The sequence below is a fragment of the Mercenaria mercenaria genome, chromosome 18 (assembly GCF_021730395.1).
Source record: "Mercenaria mercenaria strain notata chromosome 18, MADL_Memer_1, whole genome shotgun sequence".
Classification (NCBI taxonomy): domain Eukaryota; kingdom Metazoa; phylum Mollusca; class Bivalvia; order Venerida; family Veneridae; genus Mercenaria; species Mercenaria mercenaria.
Window position 1 is genome coordinate 32,552,326 of NC_069378.1, and position 13,130 is coordinate 32,565,455.

A 13,130-nucleotide genomic window follows, 5' to 3' on the forward strand; every position below is an offset into this window, starting at 1 on the left:
TGAGGTAATATTTTTGACATGTCAAAAATTTCTTACGATCGTCCGCGATTTGAATTATCGGTGAATAGCTCGGAAAGAGCTCGTAAAGAGCTCGTAACAAGTCGTAAGTATCGTAAACAACACGTAAACCACTCGTAAGCGCTCGTAAATGTATCTTAAAGACTTTGTTTTACGATTAAATACGATGTGTTTACGATGTGTTTACAAGTTCTTAACATTTCTTTCACGATGCGGTACGAGGGGTTTACGATTTGTTACGGACACTTTACAAGTACTTCACGAGTACTTTACGGGAACATACGTATGCTTTACGATTTATGAGAGGTGTAAAAGCTACCAAATCGAACAGTTCCTTTCAGTTGCTGTCAATACGTCAATGGAGTGAGACCTCAATCATATCTGCAACAATGCCACCAAAAAAGGAGGTAGTCAACAAGAAGAAGAGAGCACGCTCGCCTTCGTGCAAATTTGAATTGCAAAAACATGATATTCTTAAATACTCGTTTCTAACACGTAACTACTCGTAACAACTCGTAAACAAGTAGTAATGTACTCGTAAAGCCTTTGGTGAATCATAATAATCCGTAATTCACTCGCAACAGCTCGTAAATAACTCGTGAATAGCTCGTAAAACGATCGTATTGATCCGTAATTACTCGGAACAAATCGGTAAATTTAGTCGTAAATGCATCGTAATAACTCGGAATAAATCGCAATTTGATCGTAAACAGCTCTTAAATAGCTGGTAAATGTGGGGAATCGGTGAACTTTTACGATTTCGTGCAATCCGTCACAAATCGTAAGAAAAATCGTAGATGTGAAGGGGGAATCCGTTATATCCGTAACAGTTCTGAAAAGATCGTAACAGATCTTAAAAGATCGTAACAATCCGGAAGACAATCACTTTGGTAAAAAAATACGAGCTATTGCGGTTTTATTCCGGTTCTTATAAGGTTAATTAAGGTCCTGTTACGATTGCATTATTCGCAAAACCTACATGTATTTTGCTTCTTACACATCCGGAGCAATCCGGGCGGATGGGAATCCGGAACACATCCGCAGGCCTATCCGGGATAGTGTGATTCTAGCTTAAATACTCAAGTTTTCATTCAGAAAGGCGGATAAAATAAGATCGATTTGATTTTACTGAACCACTTCTCTTAATACCTTGTCAGTTTCTGTGTGCTTTGTCATGGACTCCTATGCAGAATCGTTTTGTTGTTGAATTTGTGTGTTTTCAAATAGATCGAAAAATTTAAAAACTGGTAAAGGCACATATGTCTCTCTCTTGCCTTATACTCGATGATTATCACGTGGCAAAGACAGATAACAAACGTCCGTATAGTAGTCGCAACTTGACCGCGATGGTTGACCTTAGGCTGATTATTCATATCAATTATTTCATTGTAGAAATCAAGGGTGCTTAGGGTAGCCGTGTATATTTATATGGAATTAGTTTGTATACAGTGCAGTATCAAAGTATATATATTTACATTTGATCAGTTAAAACTTTCTAATACACTAATTTATATTTACACACATTTATATTTCCCTTTTCTCGTGCAACAAGTGTTTTACGTTCACTCCTTTTCAATAATAGGTTGTACCTTATTATGTATTATAATGCAAAGGTCAGCCATCGGGGTCAAGTTGCGTCCACTATACTTATAATCAATGATATGATTTCAATTTATTTAATGGGGGAAACAAATAAACAAACATTTAAATACCATTCATTTATTGTCTTAAGTACATGTATGCTAATCATTGCTCAGGGTAAATATCTTATCGCCGGATTTTCAAATTCGATGATGTAATAATAGTTATAACTTAACAATCTATTCATATTATAAGCGCAATAAAATTTACTATGCTATATTCTGTTACTATATTAACAGTATGAATTTCATAGCAGCTAGTATCTTTAACCCTTATCAAGGTGGACACGACCGATTCTGCCTTTTCGATCAGAGTAGATCATGATCAACATGCACATCCGTGCAGTCTGATCAACATCTGCACTGTTCTCCATTCAGTCAGTATCATTTTGGTAAGCACCCCTTTTAACAGCTAATGGTACTGACCAAACTGAAAGATGAACATTCATTATAGAATTTTAGAAGGGTAGGGGTTTAAATTTTATGATATATGATAAGAAAAACTGTTGAAACATCAATCAAAAGAGTACAGAATGGCACAACTTTGTCTCTAAAACATGTCCTTTGGGATCAAACTCAGGACCTCTAAATCCGGGCAAGGCCTATGATAATAATTATGTTCTTGTCTGACTAAATTAGGTGCAGTTATATCTATATACTGTACAACACACTCTTTATTACTCAGTTTTACACATCTTTCATAAACATGCGGATAATAATCAGATGTCGTACAAGTGACATTTCCGCATTGATTTATATAATATTAACTACAAGTATGAACAATTAGATATTATATCCGTTCTGATAGGAAATGCATTTTACAGATATTCATTTGACAATATATATGTATCATTGTATTTCGATATACAAGTATTTGAGCATGTTACCGGAAACAAAGAATTTTTTAAGCCTTGTTGAAACAAAAGCTTAAATAATTATTATGGTCTGATTTACTTTGATTACTGATAATAGGATGCGCAGTTTCAACGTATCAGTTTGTTCACTAACATAGCTATTTTCGGACCATACGTACGCATGCTTGGTCATAGACGGAGAACTTAATGTTAACGTGTTTAGTATATTATTACGCGTTGCGAATTGCGGATGAATATTGTTGTGATGTTTTAAAGGTGCGCATTTTTATCAGTCGTAACCTTGTCGCCTAAGACGACAACATATTTTCTATTCGCGAAAACGTAGTAAAACGGACGTATAGCCTTCAGCTTCATTGTGTAAGTAAAAACAACAAAGTTCTAATTGTTAGGGAACGTACATGATTAGTGTTAAGCTATATCCACAGCACGGAGTTATAATTGTTACTGTATTATATATAAAATGAAACAGTTGTTTGACGGTTGGGAAACACCATAAGCTAACAGTGTCATCCATTGAGCAGACAGTACTTGCGTTGAGGTACTTGTACTAGTGAAACATTGTTAGAACAAAAAAGATGGGATTTACCAAAACGCACGTGATTGTTTTATTTTTAGTAACGGTGGTGATGCTTTTAGGGGTCCGACTATTTTATAACGGTGATACAAATAGGGATCGTTTAAATAGTGATTTAATCCGTGATGTAAGCACTGAAAATCGGCCACTAAAATACAAAGCAGAGGAAATGTACAACAACATAGCAACTCTAATTCAGCAGAGAAATGATATTTCACGTGTGTTGAATTTGAAACAACAAAAGATAGGTCAGATGGAATGTGAGGTTGGTTCAGCCCTATTTTATTCTTGTATCAGCGATACTTCTTTAACTTATTTGCAAAAATATATTCGGTATAGTCACCATACAGGCCTTTGGACCGCCCTTACAATATGTTCCAGAATAGCAATAGTTTGGTTCGCTCCTCGGTCAGTTCTGCCGGCATGAAATTCCATTAACAATTTTACACAAAACCGTATTGCAACATTTACCCGTGATATGTGCCTGTACACACATCCCTGCATTTACGGAGAAGATTGTATATAAATAAAGGAGTATGACTAAGTTCATTATGTTAATTAAGTGCAAGTTGTTGTATACATTTTATTGCGGAGCATAAGTATCCATAACTAAACCACAGTTAATGAACTCGATGGCTGAACAAAACATTAGCGTTTTTATAAGTTTAAATCGCATTATTTTGAGAAAACGATTCAGTACATAATTATACTTTTTAGCATATTAAATACCTGTAATAGTATACATTGATCAATACTGCCCTTATATAGAACAAGAAAATATTCGCCTACAAAACTTAACGGTTGCATGCAATATGTCACTAAAGAAACATAAGATCATGAAGAAACAAATTCATTTAGGCGTCAAAAAAACGTTTGTTTCCGGTATCCCGACCTACCCTAAATTTTTGGCCCAACCCTTATTGTTTTGGGGCCTTGGAGAATATTTTTCAACTTTTTAACAAAAAGTTGCAAAACTGCCCTTTTTATGCTTTAAAATTGGTCAGTAATGTTAGAAATCAACTTACCGATGCTCTAAAGGCATAACCCCCTTATTTGTTTTCATTTTTTGACACAAAAATAATTTCCGGAAAGTCTCACTTAATAAACAAAAAAATCCCCCCAAAAAAAATTTCCGACCTACCTTCCTAATTTTTTTAGCATGTTACCGAAAACATTTTTTAAGCCTTATGTTCAATTAGTAAAATTAATAGTAATCATTTTGCAGTTCAAAACAACACACTTCAAAGATATGCAAATGTATTGTGGCTGTAAACGATATAAATAACTTTAACTTGTTTGCTATGCAGTTTGTGTCATACTGCGATCCATTATACTGCTGCCAAGGCGATATATATAGCCCGCCATATTGGTAGTGAATAGAACATGCATAATCAATTGTACGTTTCCATATAAACTTCCTAAATCCTATGTAGTACACAATGTACTATAGATCTTAGTGATTAGTTTTGATATTACATCCGACTCATAAGGGAATCCGGAAGAAATTTGACCTAGCTAGAATCGCATTGCCCCGGATGGGCTAGCATTCGTAACGCATCCGTAGAACTCATAACTCATTCGTAAGTCATCCGGTGTATCCGTTAAGAAATTGGGGACATCCGGAGGCAAGGGAGCGAAGTTTTGAACATGTTCAAAATTTTGCCACGGAAAATATATCCGTAAGGAATCCGTTATATCCGTAACAGTTCTGAAAAGATCGTAACAGTCCGGAAGACAATCACATTGGTAAAAAAATACGAGCTACTGCGGTTTTATTCCGGTTCTTATAAGGTTAATTAAGGTCCTGTTACGATTGCATTATTCGCAAAACCTACATGTATTTTGCTTCTTACACATCCGGGGCAATCCGTGCGGATGGGAATCCGGAACACATCCGCAGGCCTATCCGGGATAGTGTGATTCTAGCTTACATACTCAAGTTTTCATTCAGAAAGGCGGATAAAATAAGATCGATTTGATTTTACTGAACCACTTCTCTTAATACCTTGTCAGTTTCTGTGTGCTTTGTCATGGACTCCTATGCAGAATCGTTTTGTTGTTGAATTTGTGTGTTTTCAAATAGATCGAAAAATTTAAAAACTGGTAAAGGCACATATGTCTCTCTCTTGCCTTATACTCGATGATGATTACGTGGCAAAGACAGATAACAAACGTCCGTACTTATAATCAATGATATGATTTCAATTTATTTAATGGGGGAAACAAATAAACAAACATTTAAATACCATTCATTTATTGTCTTAACTACATGTATGCTAATCATAGCTCAGGGTAAATATTTTATCGCCAGATTTTAAATTCGATGATGTAATAATAGTTATAACTTAACAATCTATTCATATTATAAGCGCAATAAAATTTACTATGCTATAATCTGTTACTATAACAGTATGAATTTCATAGCAGCTAGTATCTTTAACCCTTATCAAGCTGGACAAGACTGATTCTGCCTTTTCGATCAGAGTAGATCATGATCAACATGCACATCCGTGCAGTCTGATCAACATCTGCACTGTTCTCCATTCAGTCAGTATCATTTTGGTAAGCACCCCTTTTAACAGCTTATGGTACTGTCCAAATTAAAAGATTGACAAGTTCAATATAGAAATTTAGCAGGATAAGGGTTAAGTTTATGTATATACGAAAATTGTCTATATATGATAAGAAAAACTGTTGCAACATCAATCAAAAGAGTACAGTGTGAATGACACAAAATTATCTCTAAAAACATGTCCTTTGGGGTCAGACGTAGGACCTCTGAGTCCGGGCAAGGCCTATGATAATATGTTCTTGTCTGACCAAATTAGGTGCAATTTTATCTATACAACACACTCTTTATAACTAAGTTTTACACAGATCTTTCATAAACATGCGGATAACAATCAGATATCACCCAAGTGACATTTTCCGCATTGATTTATTTAATATCAACTGCAAGTATGAACAATTAAATATTATATCCGTTCTGATATGAATGCATTTTTACAGATATTCATTTGACAATATATATATATCATTGTATTTCGATATATATAGTATATGTCTAGCTTTTAACGAAACTATACCAGTTTTCGAAAAACTTTTCATGCGTTTTTCTTTCCAAAATGGTTTTGTCAGCGTAAGGTTTCAGTCCAAATAACATTATCCTATACAGAATCGAGTGTTATCAAAGTTTACAGGCTTATTTTATCGAGTTTGCATATGAGCCGTGCCATGGGAAAACCAACATAATGGGTTTGCGACCAGCATGGATCCAGACCAGCCTGCGCATCCGCGCAGTCTGGTCAGGATCCATGCTGTTCGCTAATAGTTTCTCCAATTCCATAGTGGGTTTGCGACCAGCATGGATCCAGACCAGCCTGCGCATCCGCGGATGCGCAGGCTGGTCTGGATCCATGCTGGTCGCAAACCCACTATGTTGGTTTTCCCATGGCACGGCTCATATGATTATTAAGATTTCTTGCTTCCCCATGAATTTTTTAATGAAAATAGTCATTTTCCCGGATGTTTAAGTGTTGGCGTGTTAATATTTAGTTATGCTGCTAATTAAAGCTACAGTGCATCCAAATTTCGTATTTGAAATATGTGCAAATTACAGCATGTAGTTTATGTAAACATAAAATAAACAAGCTCGTGTGTAGCAGTACTATGTATTGGGTTTACAAAAGTGCACAAATTAATACTTGTTTGGCTAAACACATTCAACTACGGTAATTTGATACCTTTTTAATACATAACAAATTGCCCGTCGGCAGCCTGCTATACTGGTTTTTGGATCGATGCAAAATGGCGGTGCTACCATAATTGTTTCGGTGTTCAAGGTTGAACACGAGCAGTTTTTAGTATATTAGTACATGCAGCACTATCACATACGTACGGTGCACACAGTAAAAAAAAAAACAAGTTCATTTTATACAACAGAATACTGTAGTACATCATTAAATCTGCGAGAGAAATATAATAATCAAAGAAGTACAGAATATATTTTTTAAAATATAATAGTCAAAATATCATATATATTTCAAAAACATATATAGTTAAAAAAATATAGTGTATACTTTCAAAATATAATAAGCAAAGAAATATAGAATATACTGTACTTTTTAAGTATGTGTTACAAAAATTTTGAAATACAAATAGTCAAGGTGTAAATTAACCTTTTTTAAAATACAGTGCCATATTCTTACCAAATTGTGAATATTTTGATATCTTAGATTATATGTAATATATATATCATGTTTATGCCGGGTATAATAATAATTATAATATTAATAATAATAATGGCTTTATTTTATGAAACTACACATTTAGATTATCCAATCTTTCATGTGGAAGATGTATCAGTATCAGGATGTGCAAGTTTATCATTAAAACCATACTTGTGTTTGTATTGGTCCTAAACGCGCATTTGAATGACGGATTGTATATTCACTGCGGACTGCAGATATATCTCTCTTGAACGTATGCATTTTATTTGTGGTATTCTTGTCGCCTAGGATAAGGATATTTTTGCTTAAATGAAGTTAACGGATAGACACTATATTTCGAAAGTGACAGACAGTTGTAAATGCTAACTATTTGATATGTAAACCGAAACAAAGGCATTCGAGGAAATCACATGTTTAGTGCTAATAATACATTATTCGTGGCAGTATCAACAAGGAATTTTATGTTTGACAGGTGTACCATATTATAGGTTTCTAGTGCGTTGTTTTGACTGCAGAAGCGGGGCTTATAATATAATAGTATAAAAGTGAACTACTATAAACAATAAATATGGGATTCACCAAAATACACACGTTTGTTTTAGGTTTATTAACGGTGGCAATGTTATTTGCGGCCCAGCTATTTTATGACAGTGATGCGCGTAAGGACCAGGGACATAGCCTCAAGATCCTTGACAAGATCCTTGACAAGATCCGTGATGTTAAGTCGGAAAGCAAGTCGCTGAAATACAAGAAAGAAGAAATAAATAATAGTCTCGCAGTTTTACTTCAACAGAGAAATAACATTTCACGTATATTAAATCTGAAACAACAAAAGATAGGCCAGATGGAATGTGAGGTTGGTTTTATTCAATTTTGTTCTTGCATCGGCTAGTTATTAGATTGGGGTATGTCGTTGGGCGGGCGGGCGGCGGCGTCAAACTGGTGTTTCCGGTCAATAACTTTTGTTTCGGTAAAGATATTTCAATAAAACTCGGTATGTATGTAGCTTATATCAAGACAAAGGCTGGGATTGATTTTGGGGTTTCTGGGGTCAATGTCAAGGTCACTGTTACTTAAAATAGAAAAAGGGTTTCCGGTCAATAACTTAACTTAGGAATGAGCTATCATGATGAAACTTGGTGTATAGAAAACTTATATAAAGTTGTAGCTTGGGATTGATTTTGGGGTTTCTGGGATCAAGGTCAAGGTCATTGTTACTAAAGTTAGGGTTAGGGTTAAGAGTTAGGGTTTAGGGTTTAGGGTTAGGGTTAGGGTTGTGCTTTAAAGTGGTGCACTGGGATTCAGTATACTTTTTATTCTTATGAAAAGTGTTGAAAACCTGGTTTCGATGCATTGCCGCGTTTCTTGTTTTATCTTTAAACTATAAATGCCTAACCCCTATCCAAAAGACCCAACCATTTTCAAGAATTTCTGGGCAGTAGTGTGGTGTGTTTAAAAACCGGTCAAATTCTTTCAAAACATTGTTCTCCTAAGAAATTCCATAATTATGATATTATGAATAAAACTTGTATTTTTACTGGCAGATACAAATAATGTTATGGCCGATTTAATTTAATTACAGTCAAACCTGGCTAAAAATACCAACCATGGGAGAAACAAAAAGTTAGTGATCTTCACTGGCAAGCTGTGGTCTTTATTCACAGGTTAAAATACACTAAATGTTTATGTATGAAACAAAGATTGCGGCCTTTAATGCCAGGTGAACTATATTCAAAGCTGGCCTGTAGCGCAGGATTGACTATTCCTGAAATTTTGGATGTTTTTTGTTTTCGTTTTTTGTTGTTGTTTTTTTTTTGCCTTCACATGGTTAACGTCGCCCTTAACATGAATATCTTATAAAAAAACAAATAAACACCAAAGCCGAAGAATGTAACATATGCATGATAAAACCACATAAAGTATATGTCTGTTACGTGTATTAACGAAAAGATGGTGCATTACTCATACATTTATAAAGTACAGACCATTGTTTACAACGAAGCGAGGATCACGATAAGTTGTCCTAGAAAAAGACCACAATTTTAAGAACTTAATGAAGAATACATTTACATATCAATTGTCAACAAAAACTAACAATGTTGCATGCTTTACATACTGTCACTTCACTTAGGCCTAAAAAATTCTTTGTTTCCGGTAACATGCTCAAAAAAATTAGGGTAGGTAGGTCGGAATTTTTTTTTGGATTTTTTTTTATTAAGGGAGACTATTCAGAAATTATTTTTGTGTCAAAAATGAATAGAAATATGGGGGTTATGCCTTTAGAGCATCAGTAAGTTGATTTCTAACATCACTGGCCATGTTTAAAGCATAAAAAATGCAGTTTTGCAACTTTTTGGTAAAAAGTTGAAGAAAGTTTTCTTCAAAGCCATAAAAACATTTAGGGTCGAGCCAAAAATTTAGGGTAGGTCGGGATACCGGAAACAAACATATTTTTTACGCCTTATCATGCCAACTGTAAATATGTGAAGAGAATGTAATCAGTTAACAAAGCGTTGCTTTCAAGGCCACATTTATTTTTTCAATTCTTTCAAAGTCCTAAGAGTTTTATTGTACTATAATGGTCGTTTTCTGTTCTGTGTGGAGGTCATAAGGGATGTTAGGCCTAAAAAATTTCTTTGTTTCCGGTAACATGCTCAAAACAATTAGGGTAGGTAGGTCGGAAATTTTATGCCCCCGAAGGGAGGCATATAGTTTTTGAACCGTCTGTCGGTCTGTCGGTCTGTCAGTCTGTCCGCAATTTTCGTGTCCGGTCCATATCTTTGTCATCGATGGATGGATTTTCAAATAACTTGGCATGAATGTGTACCACAGTAAGACGACGTGTCGCGCGCAAGACCCAGGTCCGTAGCTCAAAGGTCAAGGTCACACTTAGACATTAAAGGATAGTGCATTGATGGGCGTGTCCGGTCCATATCTTTGTCATCGATAGATGGATTTTCAAATAACTTGGCATGAATGTGTACCACAGTAAGATGACGTGTCGCGCGCAAGACCCAGGTCCGTAGCTCAAAGGTCAAGGTCACACTTAGACATTAAAGGATAGTGCATTGATGGGCGTGTCCGGTCCATATCTTTGTCATCGATAGATGGATTTTCAAATAACTTGGCATGAATGTGTACCACAGTAAGACGACGTGTCGTGCGCAAGACCCAGGTCCGTAGCTCAAAGGTCAAGGTCACACTTAGACGTTAAAGGTCATTTTTCATGATAGTGCATTGATGGGCGTGTCCGGTCCATATCTTTGTCATTCATGCATGGATTTTAAAATAACTACGCATGAATGTGTGACACAGTAAGACGACGTGTCGCGCGCAAGACCCAGCTCCGTAGGTCAAAGGTCCTAAACTCTTAACATCGGCCATAACTATTCATTCAAAGTGCCATCGGGGGCATGTGTCATCCTATGGAGACAGCTCTTGTTTTTCTTTTTTTTTTTTTGATTTTTTTTTTATTAAGGGAGACTTTTCGGAAATTATTTTTGTGTCAAAAAATGAATACAAATAATGGGGTTATGTTTTTAGAGCATCAGGAAGTTGATTTCACGTTTAAAGCATAAAAAGTGCAGTTTGGCAACTTTTTGTCAAAAAGTTGAAAAAATTATTCTCCAAGGCCATAAAAACATTTAGGGTCGGGCCAAAAATTAAGTGTGGGTCGGGATACCGGAAACAAAGAATTTTTTTTTACGCCTTATCGTGAGTCGCTAAAAATAGAGCTAAGCGAAAAGAAACTTGATAAAATTGTGCATAATTAATGCATAAGCAAAACAGTGTTATAGCAATTTTAACCTTTTCCCTGCTACATTTCTAAAATGGATTGGTCCATCTTCCAATTTTGACAGCACCATTAAATATTTGAAGGGGTGTTCACTGAAAATTTACTGACTGAATAGCAAACAGTGCAGACATGTAGGCTTATCCTGCAAATTAGTTATAGTGTTATTAATAAACATGAATCGCTTCAGATTATAATAAAGTAAAGCTAAGAAAGATGAAAGTAAAAAATGACTGTTATGCTAAGAAAAAAATGCGAACTCTATAAAAAAGTGCTTAAAATTTTTATCACACATCCTTACGTAATAAACACATTGATTGTAGAAATCATTCAGACAGTACCTCGTTTGTTATCTACGAAAGCCCGGTGGTGACTTCATAGTTCATACTTCACACTTCATACTTCATACATAATGCTATATATATTATATAGAAACATCAGTTTTCACTTCACACTTCATAGTTCACAGTTCACGATTCACAGTCCACACTTTACAATTCAAACTTCATAGTTCACTTCATAGTTTAAACTTCATGGTTCATATTTCATAGTTCATACGTCTCAGTTCACACTTCATATTTCATACTTCACAGTTCACACTTGACACCGAACTTCATAGTTTTTGTGAAATATGAACTGTGAAGTATGAAGTGTGAATTGTGTAGTCATTACAAGACAGGAGAGGAGACATGCAAATGTCCTGCTTCAAGCAGAGAAGTTAGGTCTTTTCAAGACCATCCCATGAAAGTCAAGTTGGATGGCTACACCAGACATCGGCTCAAACGTAGCAGCTTTGTCCACGAGGCGAAGAAACTCATTCGAGAGTAGCGAATGATCTGTCCCAGTGACCGTGAGACTTGCTGTTCCTCATCTTGACCGCGGGAAGCAAGAGGATGAAGGTATTCGGAAGAGCCTCACACTGCACACTGGCTATGATCAATAAAGACTATCCTCCAGAAACATGGACTCCGCAGCAAGCCAGGAAAATGCAGATCCTGAGTATAACCTCCAAAGTAGCACTTCAGTGGATTCCATACCATTGTGGACTTGCAGACAATTAAGAGGCAGACCAACTGGCTATGCTAGGAGCTCAGTCAGAACAACTGACAACACTTCTGACTACAAGGAGAAAGTCACCATCATCAAGGCATTAACGAGACCAAGGATAGAGGAAGATGCTTTTCATCTCCTTGATCGGTCTGAACAAGTGATGCTGGTCAGGCTTCGCTCAGGGCACAACAAGCCCAATGCTCACATGTACAAGAAATACAGACTGGTACCATCACCAACCTGTCTATGTGGTGAGGAAGATCAGAATACGGAGCATAAACACCAGAGATGCAAAAGGCATGACCAGGAGCGAGCTGCATCTTGGCCGATAGATATCTCAATCCACCAGAAACTGTATGGAGGCACTGAGGATCTGCGGCAAACCACAAGTTTCATCGAGGCTGCTGGTCTGACAGTGTAGTAATGTGTACGAAGAAGTAGAAGAAGTGTGAATTGTGAACTGTGAAGTAAACTGAAACTGAAACTGGTTTATTTGCTTAAACGCCTATTTCTACATTTAAAACATATTCAATGGCGTTTTACAATACAAGTTGAAATAAAATATTAAATATAAAATATTTTAAATAAGATTAATTAAAACGAATCAAAATAGCAATTATTAATTTAAAGTCAATGATAATACTATATTTTAAAATACTACTAACATACAATTATCACAGACAAACATTAAATTTCTATCACTGTCACCAGCATCATTGTTTAAAACTCAGTCAAAACTTAGAATAATGCAAAGTAGTCTCTGAAGAAATGCGTTTTCAACCTTTTCCTAAAGCAGTCAATTGAAGAACTTTGTCTGATGTTCAACGGCAAATTGTTCCACAACTTTGGCCCTATAGTACTAAAGCTTCTATCACTAAAAGTTTTTCGCTTGTTGAAAGGGCCGATGTAACAGTCAACTGATGACTCCGAGGATCTGAGGGAGCGCTGGGG

The 13,130-nt window shown here is 35.8% G+C and overlaps 1 protein-coding gene across 4 annotated transcripts in view; it reads left to right on the forward strand.

Moving 5' to 3' along the window:
* Positions 1-13,130, forward strand: part of LOC123538394 (uncharacterized) — a 65,213-nt gene that overhangs the window by 21,469 nt on the left and 30,614 nt on the right. The window contains exon 1 of one of the 4 annotated variants that reach the window (XM_045322470.2): positions 2,533-3,372. The exons of 2 other annotated variants lie outside the window; for them this stretch is intronic. In XM_045322470.2, the coding sequence (XP_045178405.2) occupies positions 3,109-3,372 (264 nt within the window). In that variant the 5' untranslated portion in view covers positions 2,533-3,108. Of the gene's footprint in view, positions 1-2,532; positions 3,373-7,535; positions 8,193-13,130 lie in introns of those variants that run through there. One more of the 4 variants, XM_045322469.2, reaches the window with a different exon arrangement.